General features: G+C 52.1%; 4 protein-coding genes across 8 annotated transcripts in view; 2 read left to right on the top strand and 2 right to left on the bottom strand.

Annotated features, from left to right (window-relative positions):
* The window catches only part of TESK2 (testis associated actin remodelling kinase 2), a gene marked incomplete at both ends in the record, with an annotated part of 103879 nt that extends 96850 nt beyond the window's left edge, over positions 1 to 7029 (top strand). The window contains 6 exons of the mRNA XM_079698581.1: positions 4123 to 4205; positions 4432 to 4516; positions 4774 to 4857; positions 5071 to 5157; positions 5871 to 5988; positions 6308 to 7029. Coding sequence (XP_079554707.1) covers positions 4123 to 4205; positions 4432 to 4516; positions 4774 to 4857; positions 5071 to 5157; positions 5871 to 5988; positions 6308 to 7029 — 1179 coding nt within the window. The remainder of the gene's footprint in view (positions 1 to 4122; positions 4206 to 4431; positions 4517 to 4773; positions 4858 to 5070; positions 5158 to 5870; positions 5989 to 6307) is intronic.
* Positions 7030 to 7466: 437 nt separating this feature from the next.
* TOE1 (target of EGR1, exonuclease) lies at positions 7467 to 11344 on the bottom strand (the record flags this gene model as incomplete). The annotated part of the gene is made up of 8 exons (XM_079698582.1): positions 7467 to 8804; positions 8884 to 9043; positions 9245 to 9504; positions 9771 to 9929; positions 10051 to 10147; positions 10293 to 10333; positions 10419 to 10561; positions 11293 to 11344. 8 exons carry the CDS (start codon positions 11342 to 11344, stop codon positions 8184 to 8186), a joined length of 1533 nt encoding a protein of 510 aa, XP_079554708.1. The 3' UTR covers positions 7467 to 8183.
* A 3294-nt stretch (positions 11345 to 14638) lies between these two features.
* MUTYH (mutY DNA glycosylase) lies at positions 14639 to 19136 on the top strand (the record flags this gene model as incomplete). Of its 5 annotated transcripts, none has more annotated exons than XM_079697410.1 (15): positions 14639 to 14759; positions 15306 to 15454; positions 15546 to 15585; positions 15700 to 15773; positions 15906 to 15947; positions 16029 to 16100; positions 16178 to 16291; positions 16377 to 16474; positions 16557 to 16701; positions 16784 to 16847; positions 17023 to 17214; positions 17319 to 17455; positions 17541 to 17693; positions 17870 to 17911; positions 18949 to 19136. In XM_079697410.1, the coding sequence occupies 15 exons, from the start codon at positions 14639 to 14641 to the stop codon at positions 19048 to 19050; spliced, it is 1545 nt and encodes a 514-aa protein (XP_079553536.1). In that variant the 3' UTR covers positions 19051 to 19136. The 5 variants fall into 5 exon arrangements, with proteins under 5 accessions (XP_079553536.1, XP_079553535.1, XP_079553534.1 ...); XM_079697409.1 differs by having other exon boundaries at positions 15303 to 15454; XM_079697408.1 differs by having other exon boundaries at positions 15264 to 15454.
* Positions 19137 to 19790: 654 nt separating this feature from the next.
* Positions 19791 to 21062, bottom strand: HPDL (4-hydroxyphenylpyruvate dioxygenase like; the record flags this gene model as incomplete). The annotated part of the gene is made up of 1 exon (XM_079698081.1): positions 19791 to 21062. The coding sequence occupies one exon, from the start codon at positions 21060 to 21062 to the stop codon at positions 19947 to 19949; it is 1116 nt and encodes a 371-aa protein (XP_079554207.1). The 3' UTR covers positions 19791 to 19946.
* Positions 21063 to 25165: the final 4103 nt, after the last annotated feature.

The following is a 25165-nucleotide window of genomic DNA, read 5'->3' as shown; positions in this document are numbered from 1 at the left end:
TCTAGGCCACTTCCTCTAGGCCACTTCCCTCTTAAGACATCCCTGTTTTGCTAAAGCTTACAGTCTATAGCTTACAGTCTATAGCTATAGGAGGGGACTATAGAAACAGATACTTTCATTATAATATCTCAAATGCTAAGGTTAGAGAGAGGAGAAGCATAGGGTGCTTTGAAAAAGGATATTTAACCCAAGCTGAGGGTACAGAGAAGACTTCTTGGAGAAGGTGATACCTGAGCTGAATCTTGAAAATTGAATTCTGCTTAGTAAGTATTGTGTGTGTGGAGTGGGGTTATATTCCAGACCAGACCAGACTGCATAAACAAAGGCATAGAGGCATAAATGGTCTGATGTGCAGACTGTGAAGCTGAAGTGGTAGGGGATAAGAATTGAAAAGAGAGGAGTCTGATCATATACTATCTAATTGGATTTTATCTTCTAGATAGGAAATGAAGAACCATTGTGGCTTTTTTAAAGTAACAGCTTTTTTGAGATATTACTCACATAAAATAAAATTCACCCTTGCAAAGTATACATTTCAGTAGTTTTTAGTATATTCAGTAATCACCACTATCTAATTTCAAAACTTCTCATCACTCCAAAAGGAAAACCCCATGCCCTGTTCTCCTCTCCCTTCAGCATTTGGCAATCACTAATCTTTTATCAGTTTCTATGGATTTGCTTATTCTGGACATTTCATATAATGGAATCATACAATATGTCATTGCCAGCTTTTAAGTAGGGGAGTAACACAGATTTGCATTTTACAGAGATCATACTGGCAGAAATGAGGAAGGTGGATTATGGAGATCAAGCCTGGCCCAAGCCACAGAGACCAGTTGGAATATTGCAATATTCAGGGGAGGATGTGAACTAGGGTAATAGTAGTGGGGATGAAGAGGGAGGGACCAATTTGAAAAACATTTAGAAGCTAAAATTACTTGGAGTAAGAGTAAAAAGTCTAGGCTGAATCTCAAGTTTCTAGCTTAGCAAACTGGGTGGAAAATGGCAGTGCCAGCTGACATAAAAATATAGGTAGAGTTTTAGTTTTGGAGGAAAAAAGATGAGTTCAGGTTTGCATGTGTGGAGTTCAGTGTGAATAATCCAGGAGGAGATGTCCAGAAATAGATGAGATGTGCAAAGTTGAAGCTTGAGGATAAAGGTCAGTGCTGAGGATATACATTTGGGAGTCATCAGCACAGAGGTGGTAATTAGAAAAGAAATGTGGAATAGCCTCCACAATAGAGCACAAGCTGTAGGCCCAAGACAGAACCCTGAGACCATCATCCTCGTGGGTTAGGGCCTGCATTGGAGTGTGTAAAGATGGAGAAGGAAATCCATAGTGTCACAGAAGCCAGGAAAGAAGAATCAAAAGGAACAAGAATAGCCTGTAACTAGCCTCTAATGGCTAGTCTGTTAGCTCCAGGACCGCAACGGCTTAGTCTCTGCATGCCCAGTTCTAATATGATTCTTGAATCATATGTAAAAATGCTGAAGAAAATAATCAGCAATGTCAACAGCAGCAAGATCAAGTAATATAAGGACTGATTTTGTCTACTGAGCTTAATGCCACAGAACTCATGGGGATCCTCAGTGAGAACACTTCCAGCAGAAGCCAGTGAGGAAGGAATGGGAGATAAGGAACTAAAAACAGCAAGTGTTGCCAGCCAAACTTCACTAGCCTAGACCCCACTAAGGGCAGGCTCAGGGGTTTATTGAAAAACCCTATAGGAACTAATCCTGGTCAGAGTTGCTCTCCATTTTCCTTCTTGCCTCAGATACAGACTCCTAAAGTTTGCTCTTTTGGTTTTCATTATCCCATCTCTGTCTTTGGCTCTAATGCCCAGCTATTGGCTGTGGAGAAGCTTTAAGAGAGGCAGTGGTCACACTCCAGACCAGAGGCAGACCGGGCTAGGCAGGCTTGCCCCATGTTGTAGGGCCCTGATCATCCCTGCCGTAGTCATTTCTTAGCTGCTCAGAGAAGCTACTATGAAGTCACTTCCTTCTGGATGGGTGGTTTACAATGAGTGAACAAGAGGTCTCCATGAATGTGAAGATGGGGCAGAAACTGAACAGCTTTGACAAGGGCAGTATACTGTGGTCCTGTTCTGTTCCTTACTTGCTGAATCTAAGCTGAATTTAACAGGGTTGTTTCTGAGGGCTATAAAGCAAATAGTAAATAGGACTTCAGACTGAGCCTTGGAGACAGGAACCTGAGTTGCTGGTGAAAGAGGAGGAGGAGGGGAAAAAAACAAGTGACAGATCTGAGGTGCCACTGCCTCACAAGCCAGTGCCCAATAGCCTAGGCTTTGGCTGTCTAATAGACAAGCTGGCCTAGAGCCCGTCTTCTCACAGACAGTAAAGTCAGGGAGCTGGGGTAGGGGTGGCGGAGTGCTGAGCCAGTGGACTGATGGGAGGGCCAAAGCCAGGACAAGCACAAGGACGGTCCTGCTTAGAAGCCATAGACACTTATGTCTGCCAGGAATCAAGGGTAGGAGAGGATGTAATGAAATCACATTACATGAAATCACATTTCCCTTCCAACTCAGGGAAAGAGAGAATAGTGTGATCACTTCAAAGCCAGAGTAAGGGACTAATTTGTACCTGATGTGGAGTAAGCAGGTGACTTGGCAATGCCTTGGCAACTGGACGCCAAGGCAAGGAAGAGGGAGGGCTGGTTTGGTGATATAGGGCCTTGCTGGCCCCAGAAATGTCCCTGGGAGCCAAGGATCCCTGCTCCCTGCTGCCTCTGGAGGAAGGTGGGCGGAGTGAGTTGCCTCCTGAGCCAGAGTGGTGTAGTGCCATTTTGAACGCAGCTATTTAGGGAGAGTTTGTTGCTGCTTTATGTTTATTTTCAAGTCACTTGGGTCATCCTTTCTCTGGAGACAGCAGCATTTGTTCAATGAGCTTGTCCTGAGCCTCTCTCATGAATTGAATACTGTGAGGAAGGAAGGCCCAAACCTGAACTTGCTCCTGAGGAGCTGATGGCCTCTGCTAGGCTGTAAGAGGGAGTGACACAGAGGGGTTAAAGGAGTTGAGATGAGAGAGAGATGAAGGTAAGAGCTGGAGAGGTCAGGACTGGAAAGGTAAGCTTGTCTTAAAACACACAAAATTTTCTGAGGTGAAAAGAATTGGAAGAACATTCCAAATGGAAGGGAACAGTATAAGCAAAGGCAAAGGTTTGAAGGGGCTGTTCAGGCTTCCCACATCAAGCTTGTCTGTTACAAGTTTGGATGAAGATGTGTACATAGGGGCAGCAAGGTACGGGGAGGTTGGTAGCTGGTTGGTTAGAGCCAGATCATGGAATTTTTTTCTTTGGCTGCGTTGGGTCTTCATTGCTGTGCACGGGCTTTCTCTAGTTGCGGTGAGCAGGGGCTACTCTTCGTTGTGGTGCACGGGCTTCTCATTGCGGTGGCTTCTCTTGTTGCGGAGCACGGGCTCTAGGTGCGTGGGCTTCAGTAGTTGCAGCACGTGGGCTCAGTAGTTGTGGCTCACAGGCTTAGTTGCTCCACGGCATTTGGGATCTTCCCGGACCAGGGATCGAACCTGTGTCCCCTGCATTGGCAGCCAGATTCTTAACCACTGCGCCACCAGGGAAGTCCCAGAGATCATGGAATTTTAACGCCAGAGAAGAGGTTGGTTGTAATCTTGTGGGCGGTGAAAGTTGGTGTAGGCTTGGGCACTTGTCCTGTGCTTACATTACTTGGCAAGATCAGACATGGCCTTGGGTCTCTATGTTCTGAGGGAAGGATGAAGGGAGGCCAGGGGCCTGATGATAGCCTGTCTTCCTCCACTAGATTGTAAGCTCCAAGAGGACAAGGGTTTCTGTTCATCTGTTCATTGAGGTATCTCTGACACTTAGAACCATGCCTAGCACATAGAAAGTAAGATAAATATTTGTTTGGAGCATGATATAATCCTAGGGCAGCCACCAAAGATCCAGGCCTAACTTATCTCACATGGCTATCAGAGCCCTCAAGTCTGACCACGGGGGTCAGCCCAAGAGTGTGGTTTCACCAAGGAGCAGAGGACAAGGTGCCCTGTGGCAGGGAGGGGTGGTGGTAAAGTCTATGGCTGGCTGGTCCCACTTCTGAGCCACATTGTCTTCTTTTTTGGGAACCCTAGAACTGCCTGATAAAGAGGGATGAGAATGGTTACTCTGCAGTGGTAGGTGACTTTGGCCTGGCTGAGAAGATCCCTGATGTCAGGTGGGTAGCCTTAATGGGTGCTGGGGTCACAGAAGGGACTGAGGCAAAGGGAAGAGTCCAGCTTCCTCCTCAGCAGCCAGGACTTGGTCACAGCCCAACCTCAGCTCCCTAAATTCAGTCAATTCTAGTGTGTGCCCATCCTTGGGGGAGAGGAATTCCCAGTGGTCAGATACCTCATTGCACCTGCCAGCAGCAAGCTCATTTTCCATGTAATCTCACCCCACAGCATGGGGAGTGAGAAGCTGGCTGTGGTGGGCTCACCCTTCTGGATGGCACCCGAGGTTCTCCGAGATGAGCCCTACAATGAAAAGGTGAGTCTGGGGACCCCAAGGTCTGGTTCTCTGTAGAATCCATTCTTAGCAGAAAGTGTCCTGAGTCACACTTCATGTATGGGGTGAGGATCTACATCCTTCGTGCCAGAAACGGGGCTGGTACCTGTCAGCTGCCTAGTGAATGAATTGAATGAAATATGGACAATAGGGCCCAGGCCTGGGCTAGTGGACATAAGGGGCAGAAACCCCACCTCTCACCCCATTGAGAGGGAAACTGAGATCTCACTTCCCACCAGGCGGACGTGTTCTCTTATGGTATCATCCTCTGTGAGATCATCGCCCGCATACAGGCTGATCCAGACTATCTTCCCCGAACAGAGGTGAGCTCCAGGATGGGGATCAGTGCCACTGGGATGGGGCTGCTTTTGAGGCCATGGAATTGTTTTTTTCTTGGGTGGAGTTGCTGGAACTTAGTCTGTGGTTACTTCTCTGGGGCAGTTCCCAGACTCTCCTGAGCAGGCCAGGATGGGTGGAGGGATTAATGACCTGGCTACCAATGTCCCCTGGTCCTTCCCCACCATACCCATCCACAGAATTTCGGGCTGGACTATGACGCTTTCCAGCACATGGTGGGAGACTGTCCCCCAGACTTTCTGCAGCTCACCTTCAACTGTTGTAATGTGAGTATCTTTTTCCTCCTGGCTTTGGTTGGGGCTGGCTGAACCCTGTTCACCTGGTTGGGACTTTAGGGAGAGGCTGCTAATTAGCCTCACAGGGACCTGTTTTTCACTGATGAGTGACAGTGCCCACATTCCCTCCTTTAGTCCTGCCAGACTCTGGTCCAGAGCCTTGGACCAAGGAAAGGAGAATTGCTTTGTATTATCCTGTCCTCAGCTTGTAGTATAGACCTACCATCCCTTGCCTTAGATATTGATGGAGCTCCAGTCCAGTTTTAGTTGGACTGTGTGTCCAGCTGGTCCAAGACCCGTGAGAAAAGCTCTTGTTAGCCTTTATTTTATATAGCTCTGGGGTTGGACCTACCTGTTATGACTAAGGGGGTAGCTGGGCCTTGTCCAGGTAGCTTCCAGAAACATGTTAGCTGCAGAACTCAACAAAGAATAGAACCAACCAATGTGAACATACACTTTTGGAGGGTTCTCTGCCAAACAAGGGGATAAGATATATACAGAAAGGCTGCTGAGATAGGGGAGGGTATTAGACAATACCATCTTCCCTGACCTTAATTTTGGGACTCACTCTTGTGGTCTGGGGCCTTCAGAAAAGATCTCTTAGATGCACATCTGAATCTTAAAAGATGCCAGACTGACTCAAATGCCATCCTTGGGATGGAAGATGGGAGGGCAGGGCTAATGGCTGGTGTGGATGACTACAGATGGACCCCAAACTGCGCCCATCCTTTGTGGAGATTGGGAAGATCTTGGAGGAAATTCTGAGCCGCCTACAGGAGGAGGAGCTGGAGAGGGACAGGAAGCTGCAGTCCACAGCCAAAGGTAAGAGATTAAACCAGAGTGTCCAACCTGACCCCAAGGGAGGATATTAGGATGGTGGGGGGAGGGAGATTTCCCTCTAGGGCTGTGATTACAGGATCCCATGTCCAGAAGAAAGGCAAAGGAGCAGGGGATGACTGAAAAAGTCCTGGAGCTGTGGGCTGGCATATTGCCTCCCTTCTGAGTCTGTTTTCTCATTGGTGCAATGGGGACAACAGAACCTACTTTGCTTTCCTGAGTGGTGACACTTTGTGGTATGAAGTGCTGCTTCTATTTTTTATGACTAGTGAGAGTAACCCTGACTTGACTCACTATTCTTCAGGATTCCTGGAGAAAGGACCTGGGGTGAAGCGACTGAGCTTACTGGATGACAAGATCCCTCCCAAGTCCCCACGCCCAAGACGTACTATCTGGCTGTCTCGAAGCCAGTCAGACATCTTCTCCAGTAAGCCCCCACGTACAGTGAATGTCTTGGATCCCTACTACCAGCCACAACGAGGTGATGCTGCCCGAGCCCCCAAAATCAACCCTTTCAGTGCTCGCCAGGACCTCAAAGGTGGCAAGGTCAAGTTCTTTGACCTGCCCAGCAAGTCTGTCATCTCCCTGGTATTTGACCTGGATGCACCAGGGCCTGGAACTATGCCCATGGCTGATTGGCAGGAGCCCCTCGCCCCACCTCTTCGCCGGTGGCGTTCTTTGCCTAGTTCACCAGAGTTCTTGGATCAAGAGGCTTGTCCGTTTATGGGCCGAGAAGAATCACTATCTGATGGGCCCCTACCACGCCTCAGTAGTCACAAGTATAGAGTAAGGGAGATCCCACCATTCCGAGCATCTGCCCTACCAGCTGCTCCAGCCCATGAAGCCATGGACTGCTCCAGTCCCCAGGAAGAAAACGGTTTTGGGCCCAGGTCTCAGGGGGCCAGTCCATGCCTTGCAGGTGCCCCTGAGGAGATGGAGGTAGAAGAAAGGCCAAGAGACTTGGCTCCAGTCCCCTCTTCTGTCTCAGGCATAGGCCTGAAAACCCAGGGAGAGCAGGATGGGTAAGGGGCGTTAATCCCCACCTCACCTTGGGGATGGACCTTCAGCTGAAGCCACAGGGCCCCCTTGCTGCAGAGCCTTGACTCTTCCCTGGGGCCCACAGAGCAGGCAGGCTAAGCCAAGCCAGGCTCAACTTTGGGGTTCCCAGTGCCCAATGGCTGTGTATGAGGTGAGGCAGCAGTGAGACGCCTTCCTAGTTAGGGCAAACAGCTAATACCAAGCCTCTGAAATCCAGCAAGGAGCTCTGGCCCCCACCCAGACTTCCCCAGACAGGACCAGAGGACTCCTAGTTCTAGTGTGCACTGGCAGGCAGCTATTACCCCAGGTTCTTCTCCTATCCCAGGTCTGTCTCCTTTCCTTTCCTGGGGCATATAAGCTAAAATGGATGGAACCTGGAGCTGACCAGGAGACCATAAAGGGCATGGCTATTTCTCAGACCTGAAGACTGGGGTGCTTCTTGCCAGAATGTTTAAGACACTTGAATAATTGCTGTTTGCACTTACTGCACGGTCAGACCACGTCACTACATTTCTATGCAAGGGGAGGGCAAGGCAGAGTGGTGGTCATGGCTCTCAGCTAACCTATTCAAAGATCTTTTCCAGTTGATTAATCTATTTTCATATTTATGAAGGAGTCTTAATGTTCTGCCCTATAAAACTTTCAACTTTGTGTTGGGAGTAGGGCTGGTTTGTAGGCCCTAGGGCCTGCTCTATGTATTTGTCAACACGTGATACACCCAGTTGGTTAAATGGTTTATACGTGGACTGATTTCTTCCCTTTCTGCTACAGCTGGAGCTATGGGAAGAGTCTGTCCTTATAGAGCCGCAATAAGAAATAACCAAAGATGAAGCTGGTCAAATATTTTCATATCTTGTTTCTGTTGATTTTTTTTTTTTAAACTTTCCCAGGACACTTTGAGATTTAAAAATGAATAAAGTCTGTGTTACAGGTGCTGGTCAGCCTTCTTACTTGTATCCTTGTTCCTCATTCTCTGGGGTAAAGGCAAAGGTCCAGGAGTGATGCAGCAGTATCTCTGCCAGGACCCTGTCCCCGCCCCCTAGTAGTTGGGAGTAGGACACTCACAGGCTAGAGGGATCCAGACCCCTCTGTTCCACCCTCAGCTTCTCTTCCTGGGCCCTGAGTGCTGGGTAGAAGTTGGGTCAGCTGCTGCCCCAAGCCAGCTTCATCTTCTGGTTGTGGGCTTTGGAAGAACGGGAGAACTGGCTCTTAGCCACCGTGAGGGGGACAGCTTTGCCACTCAGGTATACCTTGTTGTGGCATTCAGGTAGCCATGGTTCAGAGTTACAGGGCTGGGGTCCTTGGCCCACTCCCACGTAGGCCATCACGTAACCTGTCATAAAGGCATCGAAACCAGCCCGATGCAATCCATCCCCAGGCACTGGGTTAGGATTGACTTGACTCTCTGGAGCTTCCGAGCTGGCCATGTCAGCTGGGTCAGGCCTTGCTGCTCTCTGCTCCATCTCCAAGTCATTTTTGTGACCTTGCTCAGAGCCAGGTTGGTTCCCAGTCTCATCCTCAGCCGCCTCCTGCTCAGTTCCCTCAGGCTTGAGGCCAACCCTACAGACCTGCTTGGTGGGAGGACCATCCTCAGTTTCCCCAGAAGTCTGTTTCTCAGGCAGGCCCAACAAAGACCTCCGCCGTTTCTCCCTACGTCGTCGCCGCCGCCTCTTGTCCTCCACCACAGCTTCATCAGTGTCAATGATAAGGTCAATATCATGGGACCGAGGACACTGTGGTCCCAGGGGGCACCAGCCATAGGCCTAGAGGTAGGAAAAAAGCTTAGAGAGGGGTTCCAGGCATCAAACGTCCCTCCCCCAGGAAATGGGCAGGTACTCTCACCGAGAAGTTGTCACAGATGCTGGTGGAATGAATACGGTAGGTTGCAGGGGGCATGCAGCAGCGGTAGTCAATATGGGCCCTCATGCTAGAAGGATAGCTGCAGAACTCCAGGGTGAGGTGTGGGCTGCCAGCTGCCCGCTGCTTCCCATTTTCCCGTTCACTGTAACATCGCAAGAGGGTATTGGCCCACTAGCATATAAGCTCCATGAGAGTAGAGGTTTCTGTCTGTTTTGTTCACTGCTGAACCCTCAGCACCTAAAACAGTGCCTGGCACATGACAGGTGCTCACTAAATATCTTAAGTGAATGAAATAGTCAAGCTTATACCAGGCCCCACCCCATTCTCTCAACCAGTTCCTCACCATTTCCGGAAGGCATATTCTAGGTAGGAGGCCACGAAGCGGGCGTGAAACTCGGCAGCATATTTGGTGTCATAAATGCCAGCTGGGAACATTTCACATAGGTCAGCAGTAAAGGTTCCCAAGCTCTCAGGCAGGTGTGCATAGAAGTTCTGGTACAGGAACACCAAGTCTATAAGACCGTTGTGTAGTACCAGGGGCCGGCGGGCCCGGATTAGCTCCAGGAACAGTGTCCTCACTGATTGGCTCTGGCTCTCATCACCCTGGGTGGAAAGAAAGGGGTCATCAGGAAGGACAGAGTCCCCTAGGGAGCCTTGCAGGACACTTATCCCAGGCTCCCTCACCTGGAAAGCTCTCCCTTGCTTTCACCTAATTCAATGCTATTCACCAGTGTTAACAGTCTTGTTTCCCCAGCTCTGTCACTAATGATTCCCCATACTCCCTAAGAAGCAGATCCTCCCCATGCACCCAGCCTAGAGTAGTAAGAAATGAAGTCACAGAAGGGGCAGTCTCTAGGCTGGAGGCCTACCTTGTCATTGCCCTTGTGGTAGGGGATACCCTGGGCGTACTGCCGGTTGAAGTTGAAGCCATGCTGTACCAGGAACTGCACAGACTTTGGTTCTATGACATACTCTTCCATGCACAGCAGGGTCAGATTGAACACCTGGGCCAGGTATGAGTGTTCACCCTGGGAGAGGAAGAGATTCTGCTACATCCAGCCTTGGGAGAAAAAAACCTCATGTTCCCCAGGATCTCAACCCTCCTCCCCCCAGCCACAGACCCGGGATGCAGGTGAGATCAGCCCATACCTTGTCTGGCTGCTGCTTGAAGCAGGCGAGGCCCAGGGAGAGGATAGAACGGGTCCTGGCAGCATGACACACGGCCTTGTAACGTTCCTCGATGCACCTTGGGGTTGGGTTTGGGGGTGGCTGTGGCTGGGAGTTAGCTTCATGAAAGACCCAAACCACCCAGGACTGTGACCTCCACTACAGGGTTGAGGTCTGCCCCTCCTGCCAAGGATAGGACTAAAGAGATCAGGGCTTATACTTACTGGTTCAGCAAACTCTTCCTGTCCCCAAGCCCACTCAGTTCCTATGGGGCAGTAAAGGGAGAGTTGTGTTAGGTCCACAGTACCAGCCCTTTCACAACCACCTGCTCTCCCAACTCCCAATCTCACCGTGTCCACAGCCACAAAGCTAGCCGTCTTTATGGCCAGCAGGAGGGATGGCCACATCTCCTTGAAGTTGTCACTTTGCACATCCACCACGGGAACCTGGACTACTAGCTCCTCTCCAGATTTTGTGCTTTGGCTGGCACCATCTGGGGATAAGGAGGGTGATGGATGTTAATGCTCAAGCAAGGGCCGAAGAGAAAAGATACCAAGCTAGGCCATGGCTGGGGGCAGGGGCAGTTTCCCTCAAGGTAAGAAATGGCAGCTTTCTCCTCAAGCGTATCACATATGCTCTATACACAGGCCTTGGAGTGAACAGTGTCCTGAATTTGGGGAGAGAAAGCCTGGGTCTTCCAGTGGCTTATGTGAGACTGGGAAAATTTCTTCCCCCTCAGCATCAAAACCTGTAAAAGAGGAAGGTAGGACTAGATGATCTGTGAGGTTCCTTTTCTTCACATCCTGCAGGAAATATTTTGCAAGGCTTGAGGACTTCGGCCCCTTTAATATCCCAAAGGCTCTATACTACCGTTCATGGCCACAAGCGGCGGCAGTAGCCAGTATGCCCCAGAGCCTGATAAATAACGCGCCAATCCGTCCCACTTCCTGTGGACCACAACTCCCAACCTCCCCAACTTAACAGAGCCATGAGCTTCAGACTACATCTCCCGAAATGCCCCCACATGCCCTGCACCCAAGACTCCAGGCTTTTGCTGGCGGAACCGCAGTGCTCACCGGGACTTGTAGTCTCCTCGTGACTGGTTCAGAAAGAAGGCGCCAGTCCTCTGAACCTTGAGATCGGTTTCTTAGAACTACGAGCCCGAGACCCTCCCCTGCCCCGGAGCGCACAGGCTTTTAAAGCGGCCCCTGGGAAGCCACTCACTGTCAGAGACGGCTGGAGCTGAGACTGCGCCATCGTCACCGTCGGCGGCCATGACACCAAGGTCCCTCGCTTGTATAGTCAGTGCGCACGCGGGACTTCCTCTTCGTCTCCTCACTCCGCTCCCGCAGTCGGGGACGGGGCGGGGCTTCGCCCCCGGAGTCGCCGTCTGGTCGGACTTCCGTTCAGACCTCCCGGGTCTGGCGCGGTGGAGCCAGCCTGGCGCGCGCTAGGAGCCTATTGGCTGGCGTGGGCCGGTTCACCGCCCGGATTGGCCGGAGCCACGCCCCTTGGAGTTCGTCAGGGAGCTGGGCGCTGGAGATCGTGGAGGAGGTAATTTTTTCTCTGCGTACAACGCAATGGGAACGTGGGCCTTCGCGTTACCCTGTCTTCATCGATTCGGCCCCGGGGTGGGGATCCCCAGAGGTTGTGGCGCTGCCTGAGCTAAGCTTAAAGCACGCGTAGAAGTTATACAAAGACCGGGGAGTGTAGGGGAAAGAAGGATATTTGGGAAGGGGCAAGCTACCAGGGAGGGTGGAGAGCTCACGGCGTTCCAGGAAGTGAAAGAAGCCGGGGCGGAGATAGGAGATGAGGCTGCGGAGGTTGAGAGCGACCGGCTAGCAGGAACACTTTTGAAACAATCCGTGCTCGTGATAATAAGGATTTGAATTAAACCTCCGGCAGGGACAGATTGTAAGTAATCAGGAGATATAGTTGACCTTGAGGGGTTTTGGACATGATTCCTGCTACCGTGAGTGTTGTCCCTACCGTAGACTAGCCCTTCCCCAAGGGCTCTGCTTCCCACCAAGGACTCTCAACCCTTTATCTCTTTGATTATTTGTTGTTTCCAGTCCATCTTCAACCTTTCTCTCGAGTCTTTTCATTATTCTGAATTGCTTGGATTTTTCCCATTCTGGCAAAAGGGGAACCTCCTTTTACTATACCCCATCCCAAATTAGTTTAACAAGTATTATATACAATTTGCCTGGCACCGTGCTCGGCTCTGTGACACAACAGCCAACAAAAGATAGCCAGTCCTTACTTTCATGGAGTTTTACAGTTAAGTGGGGGAAGCAGACACTGATCAAAGAATCACAAATAAATATGGAATTAAAATTGGTATAAGAGCAACAGTGGAGAAGTACACAAGAGGGGGGGGGATCTGATTTGGACATTTAAGTCAAGACCTGAAAAATGAGTAACTGTTAGGTAAAACATAGACGAGCTCTCCAAGCAGAGGAAATGGATTGGGTGAGGCCTCAAGGAGGACAGACACTTGGGGATTTTGAACCAACTATTTCAGGACAGCATGGCTGTTGCGTAGTGAGCGAGGGGGATGGGGCTTGTTGGAGCCTACAAAGCTCATATTAAGAGGATTGGCTTCTAAGAGCAATGGGTGTGACAGCCAAAGCCCTCCCCAGTGGCCTACAAGGTACTTTGTAGTCCTAGGCTCTCCACTTTCTTTACTTCTCTGACCTCATCAACTCCTCACCCCTTCCTCATTCCATTCTAACCATGCTGGCTTCCTCGTTGTTCTACAAACACCTGGCAACCTCCTTAGGGCCTTTGCACTAGCTTCTTAAGATTCCTTTCCCACAGGTATCCATTCACATGGCTAACTCCTTCAACTGCTTTAAGTCATTGGTCACATATCACTTTAATAAGGCCCACCTTGACCACCTTCTTTAAAATTGCAGCACTCCCACACCCCTACCCACTCATCCCCTTCACTGCTCTACTTTTCCTCTTTATGCGAGTGTTTATCACCTAACATCCTATATAATCTACTGATTGTATGCATTATTTATTTCCCATTAGAGCATAAGCTCTGGGACTTCCCTGGTGATCCAGTGGTTAAGACTCCATGCTCCCAATGCAGGGGACATGGGTTCAATCCCCGGTCGGGGACCTAAGATTCTGCATGCCACACAGTGTGGCCAAAAAATAAAATAAACCATCTATAGACTTCAAATAATAAAATTAAAAAAATAATAGTATAAGCTCCAGGAACCTTTGATGTTTTATTTACTGAAGTATTCCAAGGACCTAAAACTGCTCCATAAATATTTGTTTAATGAGTTAATGGGGAGCTATTGAAGGTTTTAAGTAAAAAAGTGACATGATCATGTCTTAAAAGATTGCTTTAGTCTTTAGAGAACGGATTGTAGAATGAATGATGGAAGTCAGCGAGTTTGGTTAAGGAAGTTTGGCTAGGAAGTGGAGGGCGTGGGTCTTGTGGAAGGGATTGGAGGAGGAGGAGGGAACATTCCTCCATATAATGGGATAAAGGACAAGGAAAGTGCAGATGGAGGTATGTTTGTACATTCATTCATTCTTTTCTCAGAAGAAGGAAGCAGTCTCTTTTGATGAAAATGAGGTGTGAATTAAAAAGTTTGAGGAGAGAGTTTGAACCAGAGGCTCAGCAGGGACTGCAGTATAGCCAGGTGCAAGCTCTGCAGGCAGACCTTCGGAGTTTGAATCGAAAAGTTGCTTAATCACAAGCCTGTTTCCTTATAACTGAAATGGAGGTAATCCTAGAACATACCTCATGGAGTTGTCAGGAGATTGAGAAATCTGGTAAAGCACTTAGCATAGGGTCTGACATATAACACTCACTAACTGTTAGCTACTTTTAGGTATTAGATTAAAGGCAGCCAGAACAGTAAGGAAAGAGTGAAGATCAACCAGATGTGTTTTCTCATTCATTACTAATGGATAGGCGGCTATGATCTACTAAATCAGGAGACGATTAGGAATAAAAATAGCTCATCTCAGTGCCTGCCCCGCCTCCCCGCCCCCCCCCCCCAGTTTGCCATCTTCTCTCAGGCACATCTTTCCCCTCTCTGATCCTTGGTTTCTCCTTTTTTTTTTTTTTTCCCTTTGCGTTTTATGTTTTAAATCATAATCACAGAAGTTTCTCCTTTCCATAGAATGAGGGTTTGGACTAGATGATTACTAAAGGCTGTTTCAGTGTAAATGTGCTACATCTCTAAGCAGATAAACCTCCTACCTACACCTGTACTCCCAGGGATACACAGGTGCTCCCGCACAGGAGGCTTTGGTCCTTGACTCAGCCCAGCCCTGGCCTCTTATTTTGTTTATGTCTCCAAGACTATACTAATGCTGGTCCCTCTGAGGCCACTTGCAGAACCTCAGCCCTACTGGTCATACCTCAGTGCCACAGCCAGCCAAGAGCAAACCCATGAGCATCTGGGGAGTGCTTGGAGAAAAGCTAGACACTTTATATGAATGGTGTGGGGAGGGAGGTAGCTTTACCCTCTGCGGGGCCCTAAGATTCAGCCTCATGGCGACTGACTACTTTGGCTGGGCCTTTCCATTCTAGTCAATCATGAGGAAGCCACGAGCAGCTGTGGGAAGTCGAAGTCGTTGCAGGAAGCAGGCATCCAGCCAGGAGGGAAGGGAGAAACGTGCCCTCAGCAGCAGCCAGGCCAAGCCGTCTGCACCTGACGGTGAGGAGCTTGGTCTTAGAGACTCAGGGGCTGGTTTAATTGGCCATGAAAGGGGACAGATTCAGGCTGGGAAGGGAGCATGGTATGTATCAAGGCATTAAAGAACTAATTAAGATTCTAATTCTGACTTTCCTCTGTGGCTTTGGGATAATTGCTCTGAATAGCTGCTTTCTTACCAGTGACATGGCGTAGTAGTCTGTGCATTTCCTTCCTCACTTGGCTCTCAAGGGAACAAATGAGTTTATCAACCTGTCAGTGTTTTGTAAATGGGAAGGCCCTGCACAGGTATATATTATGCTTGGCTGAAACTTGGATTTTCATTATGACCCAGAGACAAAGGAGCCAGGGGTATCACCCTGGGAAATGAAGGCCAGAAACTTGGCTAAGGCTACCCAGGGCTAGAGACTCCAGGTCCCAAGCTCAAGCAAGGGCTTGGGGGTGGGGGAAGCTTTAAGTGGAACAGACTGAAACCAGGCCACAGTGCCCCAGATTGCTGGTGCACAGCCTGTGCAAGGACGATCCCTGAGTTTTCTGAGGCTCCAGCAGGCCTGGCCAGGCAGCAGGAGGAGGTGAGATTGCAGGCCGCTGTCTCCCCGTACCATCTATTCAGAGACACAGCTGAGGTCACAGTCTTCCGGAAGAGCCTGCTGAGCTGGTATGACCGAGAGAAGCGGGACCTACCCTGGAGAAGGCAGGTAGGTGGGTGAGGGACGGGGACGGTGGAGTGGGGGAGGCTGCTGCCCAGCCCCCTCCACACTAACTGCCCATCTGGGATTTCATTGGCAGGTGGAGGGTGAGGTGGACCTGGACAGGCGGGCATACGCTGGTGAGTACATCTCCTGAGAGCAGGGCTGCTTTGCCTGGACGCTCTCAGGTCTGGGTCTGTGGGCTAGGAGCAGGGCTGGTTAGCAGTGTCCTCATACCAACCCCTCTTCCCCAGTGTGGGTCTCAGAGGTCATGCTGCAGCAGACCCAGGTTGCCACGGTGATCGACTATTATACCCGATGGATGCAGGTGACTTCAGGGAATGAAGGGGAGGGCCATGGTCCAGACCCCAGATGACTCCTTTGGGGAGGGAATAAAGAAGGCTTCTTCCACCTCCTTCACCTTTGGCCTCATTTCTTTTTGCCTGCCTTCGGGCTGTAGAAGTGGCCAACACTGCAGGACCTGGCCAGTGCTTCCCTGGAGGTGAGAGCCACCCTAGGGTCGGGGAATGGGGACTACTGAGGACCGACCTCTGATCCCTCTGACCTCTGACCCCACCCACAGGAGGTAAACCAGCTCTGGGCTGGCCTGGGCTATTACTCTCGAGGCCGGCGGCTACAGGAAGGAGCCCGGAAGGTAAGAGGGTGGCGGGGGGCGTGGGAGCCCCAGGGCCTCAGGTATCTTATAACCTTAAGCCTTACCATCCCAATCAGGTGGTAGAGGAGCTAGGGGGCCACATGCCACGTACAGCAGAGACCCTGCAGTGTCTCCTGCCTGGTGTGGGGCGGTACACAGCCAGAGCCATTGCTTCCATTGCCTTTGGCCAGGTGAGCCCATAGCCCACCCCCATATTGTGCGTGCCCACCTTCCTTCCTCCCAGACCAGGCTGACTCCTGGACTTCTTTGTGCCAGGCAACCGGTGTGGTGGATGGGAATGTAGTACGGGTGCTATGCCGTGTCCGAGCCATTGGTGCTGATCCCCGCAGCACCCTTGTTTCCCAGCAGCTCTGGTAGGATATTGGAGTAATGGGGGAGATTGGGAGAGTTGTCTCCAAAGGATCTTTGGCTCACAGCAACGTTCCCTTCTTGTAGGAGCCTAGCCCAGCAGCTGGTGGAGCCAGCCCGGCCAGGGGACTTTAATCAAGCAGCCATGGAGCTGGGGGCCACAGTGTGCACCCCGCAGCGCCCGCTCTGCAGCCAGTGCCCTGTGCAGAGCCTGTGCCGGGCACGCCAGAGGGTGAGCCATCTGGGGAAGGGGCAATCGGGTCCTAGGGAGTGACCCCTGCCCCGTGACATCCTGCCCTGTCTCTGCCTCTCAGGTGGAGCGGGAGCAGCTCTCAGCCTCACGGAGCCCGCCAGGCAGTCGTGACGTGGAGGAGTGTGGTGAGTGCCAGCCCTAGCCCTTCCCTGCACTGTCGAGGAGCTGCCTGTGGCCGCCTCATTCCATTTCATTCTACAGTCTGAGTAAGATTCTACAGAGCTGGGCCAAGGCCTGCTCTCTGGGCTTGGCACCTAAGCCCACCTGGCCTGAGTGGGGCTCTTGGATCTCTGTTCCCAGCTCCCAGCACCGGACAGTGCCAGCTGTGTGCGCCTCCCACAGAGCCCTGGGACCAGACCCTGGGAGTGGCCAACTTTCCCAGAAAGGTCAGTCGCAGGCCCCCCAGGGAGGAGTGCTCTGCCACCTGTGTTCTGGAGCAGCCCAGGGCCCTTGGTGGTGCCCGAATTCTGCTGGTGCAGAGGCCCAACTCAGGTACCTTGATCCTGGGAGTGCAGGGAGGTGGCATGAGCAACAAGGAAGAAATAGAGGCATCAGTAGCTAAGGCCTAACCGATACCTGGCTGCCCTCCCTCTCAGGTCTGCTGGCAGGACTGTGGGAGTTCCCATCTGTGACCGCAGAGCCCTCAGGCCAGCACCAGCGCAAGGCCCTGCTGCGGGAACTGCAGAGTTGGGTTGGGCCCCTCCCGGCCACCCGCCTTCGGCACCTGGGACAGGTGAGTGAGCAGAGGAGGGGCCAGGAATGATGGCTTCTGTGGCCACATCCACAGGTCTGTTTCAGCTTCTTGGCGCTCCCCCCAGGTGGTCCACACCTTCTCTCACATCAAGCTGACATATCAAGTATACGGTCTGGCCCTGGAAGAACAGACCCAGGTGACCATCGTACCACCTGGAGCTCGCTGGCTGACCCGGGAGGAGTTTCACACCGCTGCTGTCTCCACCGCCATGAAAAAGGCACTACCTTTGTTGTGTTCGTTGTACTTTTTGTGTTTCCTACATGTTCTAAGTGAACCTGTTACTATGCTAGCAAACAAAAAAGCATATTTTAAACAAAGGTGCTGGGGTATGAAGTTGAAGGCTCTCTGGGGTCAGATGCCAGCCCTGCATTTTCCTCCTCTCTTCTTGTCTAGGTGTTCCGTGTGTACGAGGGCCGACAGCCAGGGACCTGCAAGGTGAGTGTCTTGGCCCTCACCCAGTCATCTCTCTCCAGGACCAAATCCACAGGTTTTCAGTGAGGTAGATGATGCACGTTTGGGTGAACAGTCTCCATGACGGACTTCACTGGGGCGAGAGAAATAGTTCTTGACCAGACTTTACAATCTGGGTCCAGGGTAGAGAGGGGACAAGAGCAAATGATGGAGACAGTAGTGTCACAGGTGTGTGAAATGTTTGTACAAGATTTTGTGGGGTATGAAGTGGGGAGCTATCATTTTTATCTAGGAGGCAAGAATCAGGAATGGCTGCTTGGAAGGAGTGGCTGGTAACCTGGGTCCTGGAAATGAATTATTTTCTCCAGGTTTGGAAGGGGAATCAGCTGTAAAGACGTTCTTTCCAGGCCCAAGAGTAGTGTGAGCAAAGGTGGGGTACAGTCTGCAGCGCTCAAGGAGCTGTGAGCATTTGGTTTAGTTGGAGCGGTGAGCAGGGCCTGCCCAGGCCAGTCAGGGACGTGAAAGCCAGGCCACTGAAGCATTTTAGGTAGAGAGAGGAGTCATCTTTGCATCTTAGGAAGACTGCCTCAGGCTGCCTTTTTTAATTAATTAATTAATTATTTTGGGCTGCGTTGTGCCTTCGTTGCTGCGTGTGGGCTTTCTCTAGTTGCGGCAAGTGGGGGTTACTCTGTTGGCGGTGCGCGGGCTCTAGGGCTCTAGGTGCGTGGGCTTCAGTAGTTGTGGCTCGTGGGCTCTAGAGTGCAGGCTCAGTAGTTGTGGCGCACGGGCTTAGTTGCTCCGCGGCATGTGGGATCTTCCCGGACCAGGGCTCGAACCCATGTCCCCAGCATTGGCAGGCGGATTCTTAACCACCGTGCCACCAGGGAAGTCCTCAGGCTGCCTTTTAGAGAGTTGATCGAAGAGTTAGATACTGGTAACAGGATGGAAGCTTTACCATATAAGGCTAGAATCTGAGCTAGATCAGTCGTGTGGGGGGAGGGGTGGAAGGAGAAGATTCTCTGTTGCCCCCTCAGTACCTCCTTCCTTCGGCTTCTGCACAGGGTTCCAAAAGATCCCAGGTGTCCACCCTGTCCGGATGGAAAAAGCCTAGCTCAGGCCAGCAAGTCCTGGATAGTTTCTTTCGGCCCCACATCCCCTGCTGATGCACCCAGCCTCAACAGTGCAATGCCTCTGGAAGCCCCCACCCCCTGAGAATCCTGTTTAATAAAGTGCTGATTTTTGTAGTCATTCTGGAGACTTTCCACCTCCTCCTTAGCCCCCTCACTCCTCACCTCTGAGGGACCCAGAAAGTGGTAAAGTCCTGCTTGGTCCCGACTTCCACTGCTGAGCTCCTAGCCAGCCCTGGGCAGATGGAGGAGGGGAGTGTTCTGTCCTGAGTGATCTGTCCTCCAGCCCCAGAAGAGAAGAAGGCAGCTGCAGGGAGCCCCTGCCAGTGGCTGACATCCAGCGCTCTCAGTCCATGTCTCTGGTCAGCTCTGATTGGAGTTGTGTTATCACCCTAGAGCAGGTGGTTGAGCTCAGCTCTGACTCAGCCCCTCCCACCTCAGTGGCTGGTCCCTAGGGAGAGGGGAATCACAGAGGAGGATTTGTTTTGTCTTAGACTCCTACCTCAAATAATAAATCACTTATTTAGGGATACATTACATATGCAGTGAAACAATACAGAAAAGCAGAGGGTTTTTAATCATAATATTGGGGGTGTGGTGGAGAGAAATGGGGTCAGAGAAGGACACGAGGAGGGTTCAAAAATATTGGTTATGTTCTATTTCCTAATTGTGTAATTCCTTTATTCTTTACATTTTGCATATATGTTAGATATAGACAATATGAGAAATGTTTCACAGTTTAAAAAAAAATCCCATCTCTTTGGACCCCTGTGAGATTCAACTTCTGGCACGATGAGATGGAGGCCACAACCGGCCCCTAAAGACAAAACCTTTCACTCCAGGCCTCTGTGGGTGTCTCTCAGTTCCAGCAGGCCCTGTGCTGGACTCCCCAGTGCTCCAGGACAGGCGGCTACACCCAGCTTCAGCCCTTCTCAGGCTTCCTGGACCCTGGCAGCTTGCTCCTGCACGGACTGCCACAGGGCCCGAATGTTGCCCTGGCCAAATCCAGTGGCCCCCTGCCTCTGAATCAGCTCCAGGAAGAAAGTGTCCTCTGCAAAGAGGGACTTGGTGAAGACCTGAAGCAGAAACTTGCCTCTGTCACCATCTAGCAAGACCCCCTGTCGGGCCAGCAGGCTAGACTCATACCCTGCAGCCAGGATCTGCTTCTCCTTGCCTGGCTGCTGGTAGTAGGCCTCAGGAGGAGTCAGGAGCTGACCCCCGGCCCCTGCCACCCCCTCAGTGGCTTCCATGATATTTGGTGTGTATAGCCCCACGTGCTGCAGTCCAGGTCCCCCGTTCCGGGCCAGGAACTGCTCCACCTGGTCCTGTCTGCTGGTGACCCCCAGCAGGGACTCGGCCAGCACGAGGGTAGGGACAGCACTACCCGTAGGGGCCCGCAGGGCGGTGAGCCTCAGCCCCCCGCGCCCGGACTCTGCTGCCACCTCCAGGCCCAGCTCCGGATCCTCACCTGGGCTCAGCGGCAGGTGGTGAAAGCCTAGACAGTCGTGGAACCAGCGCATCAGTTTTGGGGAGCTGCTGGGGGTGCAGGCCAAGGTCAGGTGGTCCACGTGGCTGACCCAGCCCGGGCCAGGTGCGGAGGGCACAGGCCTAAAGCCGGGCAGGAAGGGCCCACAGAAGCCAGTGCGGTCCAGCAGCGTCAGGCTGAGGTTGCCGGCCGGCGAGCTTATCACGGCGTAGGTGGCGGCGCCCTGCTCATCCTGCATGCTGACAGGGGGCACCGGCACGCTGCAGCCGAGCGCCGCCAGCGCCCGGGCGGCGGCGCCCGCGTCGGCCACGTCGAAGCACAGGTTCGTGGCACTGGGCACCGCATGATGCGGGTCCAGGCCGTACAGTGGCTCTGCGGGCCCCGCGCCCTCGTTCACCAAAAAGACCGCGTCGCCGCTCCGCAGAGCCAGCTGCCGCCAGCCGTCTGCTTCCCGCACCGCCAGTGGCTGGAAGCCGAAGAGGCGCTGCAGATCCCGGGCGAGGGGCAGCCCCGCGGGCACGTGGAAGGCGATATGGCACAGACGGCGGGCGGGCGCGGCCATGGCGGTCTGGATGGCGACCCCGGCCTGTCCTTCCCCTGGGGACAATCACTTGTCCGGGACTCGGAGACTCTCAGTCCCTGGCTTGTCGTCAGAAGCCGGTGGAGTCCAATTTTGCCGGCAGACCGCGTTCCTCGATCTTTTTCGGGGAGGAGCCACAGACGGACCACTTGGGGGCTTGCGGTTCCCTCTGCCGAACCACGCCAAACTGGAGCTGCCTGGAGACCACTGAGTCTGAGCTGCGGCTCTAGAGAGCCACGCGGAGCCAGTGCAGGGGTGGGGCGAGAGAGGGGGCGGAGCCAGTGGCTGCCACTCTCCACCCTCTCGCTCAGCCTGTGTGGCCGAGAGTACACAGGGGACACGGGACTGACCCTTCCTATGGCCTCTGGCTGGGCCTCACTCTTGGGCATTGACCTTCCCACGGCCTCTGGCTGGGCCACACACCTTTGGGCACTGAGCCTCCCATCCCCGGACCCTGGAGATCACAATAGCTGCCTTCACTAGGTGCCAGGCACTGGGTTTCCACTCATGCCCCAACCTCAGAGCAAAGGGAATCAGCCCTAGTTGGGGGAAGAGTCCGAATTTTCCTTCTACAAGCACGGAATTTCTTAGCAATTTCATGTTTTAGCTTAAAATTTTTGGAGAATTTTGCTTTTAATTGCCTAATGTTCCTTTAAAATTTAAAATAGAATAAAATGCTTTAAATTACAGATTTTCACTCTTTCCCCAAAATGATCCAGAGAAATTTATGTTATAGGAAGATAGACCATTTATATAGCTCCTAAATGCATCTCTCTTTGGGGAAATCTTTCAGCTGCACCTTTTCAACCCCACTTCTCCCTTAACATTTTTTACCCCCTTGTCCCAAACAAGATTTGGAGAAAAAAACAGTGGCTCAGGATCTGAAAGGAACAGCTGCACGGGCATCCTTTCTCACCCTCCTGACTCTATTAGGACTAGAATAAGTTCTCTTTGCTCTTTCCAGCTTCCTGATTGGGTATTAGGCCAGAGGAACTTTCTGGGGGCATTTCTGGCCTTGCCACTGAGAACTGTGTGAGATCACTGGATTGAGGAAATTAGGAGTCTTCTGGAACTTCACTTGGTAGCTCTTGAAGGGTTTGGAAGGGCATTCCAAGAAGGGCAAATGGCATAAGCAAAAGCTCAGTGAGGAATGTGAGCCAAACCCTCAGAGGAGCAATGGAGCATAAGGTTGGGGAGACAGTTGGGATGGATGCCTGTGGTCTGAGGCAATGCAAAAGAGATTCATTTGTCAGGCAGCCTGGTGTGATGACTTACTGTTGAGTTTAATTGGCAGGAGGGGGAAGGATGTGATGAGGGCACAGGGCTTAGAAAAACACCTGGCTGGGTGTTCAGGCCTACAGCCAGGAAGGCAGTACCTGAAGCAGTGGTGAAAGGCACTTGGTGCTACTCTGCACTCCAGTGAATTTGAGAACATGGGCTCCAAAAGCCAGACAGACCTGGGTTTAAAAATCTACCTCCAACACTTACTAGCACGTGTATAACTTTAGGCAAATTGCTTAACTTCTGAGTCTTAGTTTTGTCATCTATAAAAATGGGAATAATAATGGTACCTACTTCATGGGATTGTTGTGATTAAATGAAATAGTATATGGTGCAGCCTGGCAAAAGATCCTGGTTTTAGCCTGTGAACCTGGGCCTGACTGTGGGGTCAGGGCATACAAAGGGCTACTCCTCCCTAGTCCTGAGCACTGGGAAGGCACTGGGAGGGCTCTGGCTTTGGTGGTGGATTCTGGGGGAGGGGGCCCTGGGAATAGGAATCTGAGAGGGCTGGTACAGAAAAGGCAATGCTCTGCCCCAGCTATCATGATTGGGGCCCCAAGGGAGCAGCTTCCAGGCCTTTGGTCCGGGAGAAGGAATTTCCACTCAAGGGCTCCAGGTATGGACAGAGGGAACAGAAACAGGACCCCTGACCAATCACTTCTGACCTGGGGGAGGGTAGATTTCTGGAAGCTAAGTGGGGGTTGTCTAAAAGAAAAGGGTGGGGCTTCCCTGGTGGCGCAGTGGTTGAGAGTCCACCTGCCGATGCAGGGGACATGGGTTCGTGCCCCGGTGCGGGAAGATCCCACATGCTGCGGAGCGGCTGGGCCCGTGAGCCATGGCCGCTGAGCCTGCGCGTCCGGAGGCTGTGCTCCGCAACGGGAGAGGCCACGGCAGTGAGAGGCCCGCGTACCGAAAAAAAAAAAAAAAAAGAAGAAGAAGAAAAGGGTGACCTTGTCTGGGGCACGCTGCCCTGCAAGGGCACTGTGCTTGACTTTGGCCCAGTGCATAGACTGGGCTCTGGAGACCAGTTGGGGTTAGAGAACTAGACTCTACTTCCTGCATCCCTGCTGGCGTCTTGGCCGTGACCTCCTGGGATCAGACTCGTGTCCTCCTGCGATCAGGACCCTGCGGAACTTTCCCAAGATGGGTCCTCCGAGCCTGGCCGCGGTTGCACTCCTCCTGGAGCTACTGATAACGAGGGTGGGCGCGCAGGTCGAGACCTGAGGGAACCGGCCGATACCACTGGAGGGCGCGCGCGCGGGTAGGAGAGGCTAGGTGGTGACGCCTCTCCTATACATCTGCCTTCTACAATGACGAGGTCAGCAGAGGTGGAGGCGGGGGCTGTGGAAGGCGGAGGAGTCGAACTCTCGGAGCTCTCAGACCCGAGGCACACTCGGCCCCTGCAGAAATCCTGACCCTCGCCCTCTCCCCGCTCCTTCCCCTCCCCTTCTCCTCCCCTCTCCCCTCCCCTCCCCTCCCCTCCCCTCCCTTACCTCACCCCGCCTCTCCCAAGTTCCCTCCTTCCTTCCTTCCCCTGAAATCGGCTCCCGGAAACTCCCGCCTTTCTGGCCGCGCCCATCCGGAGCTCCCTCCCCATCCAGGAGGCGACCTCAGATGCTCCCTCCTTTCTGGCCTTGCCACTGCCGTACCTCCACGTGATTACGTTCTTCTCCTTGAGCCCTTGACTTTTTATAAGGAGTGACCTGGAAGACCTCAGAGAAGGTGACTTTGTGTGTGTGTGGTAAAACACACATAATATTCACCACGTTACATTTTTAAGGTACAGTTCAGTGGTATTAAGTACATTCATGTCGCGCAACCATCACTTCATCCATGTGCTGAACCCTTCCTCCACAGCTGACACTGTACTCTTTAGATAGCTCGCCACTCTCCCCTCCCCCCGCCGCTGGCAACCACTGTTCTATTTTCTGTCTCTGTTATGATTTTGATTACTCTAGGTACCTCATGTAAGTGAAATCCTGTGTGTGTGTGTGTGTGTGTGTGTGTGTGTGACTGGCCTATTTCACTTAGCATAATGCCTGTAAGTTTCATCCATGTTGTAGTATATGTCAGAATTGCGAGAAGGTGACTTTTGAGTTAATTCCTGAAGGAAGTGAGGGGGCAAGAGGAACAAATGTAAAGGCCCTGAGGCAGGAATGGGGCTGGTGTATTGGATCAAAAGGCCAGTGCATCTGGAATAGGATAGGGAGAAGGGGGAATAGTAGCCATAAGGCAAACTTTGGCTTTTACTCTGAACAAGACAGGAAGCCACTGGAGGGTTTAAGCTGACGGTTGACCGGATCAGAATCCACATTTCTATTGAACCTCGCTGGCTGCTGAGTTGATAATAGGATGGAGGGGAGCAAGGGCAGAATGGGGAGGCCAGTGAAGAGGCTGTTGCTTCTAACATTGTCTGGAGGACTAGGGAAGGCTTCCCAGGAGAAGCTGAGACCAGAAGTTTGAGTAGGAATTGACAAGGTGAAGGGTACCTTTATGTGTTGGAGGTTGGGAGTGAAGTGTTCCAGGTGCAGGACACGGCTTATACAAAGGTGTGGAGGTGAGAGCAAGTGTAGTTGATTGGCAGTTGTTAGTACAGTTGACCCTTTTCTTATTATTTATTTATTTTTTTGCGGTACGCGGGCCTTTCACTGCTGTGGCCTCTCCCGTTGCGGAGCACAGGCTCCAGACGTGCAGGCTCAGCGGCCATGGCTCACGGGCCCAGCCGCTCCGCAGCATGTGGGATCCTCCCGGACCGGGGCACGAACCTGCATCCCCTGCATCGGCAGGCGGACTCTCAACCACTG

Source organism: Hyperoodon ampullatus, assembly GCF_949752795.1.
Source record: "Hyperoodon ampullatus genome assembly, chromosome: 2".
NCBI classification, from domain to species: Eukaryota; Metazoa; Chordata; class Mammalia; order Artiodactyla; family Ziphiidae; genus Hyperoodon; species Hyperoodon ampullatus.
Note: the sequence above shows the minus strand (reverse complement) of the source record. Positions and strands in the feature narration are given on the sequence as shown.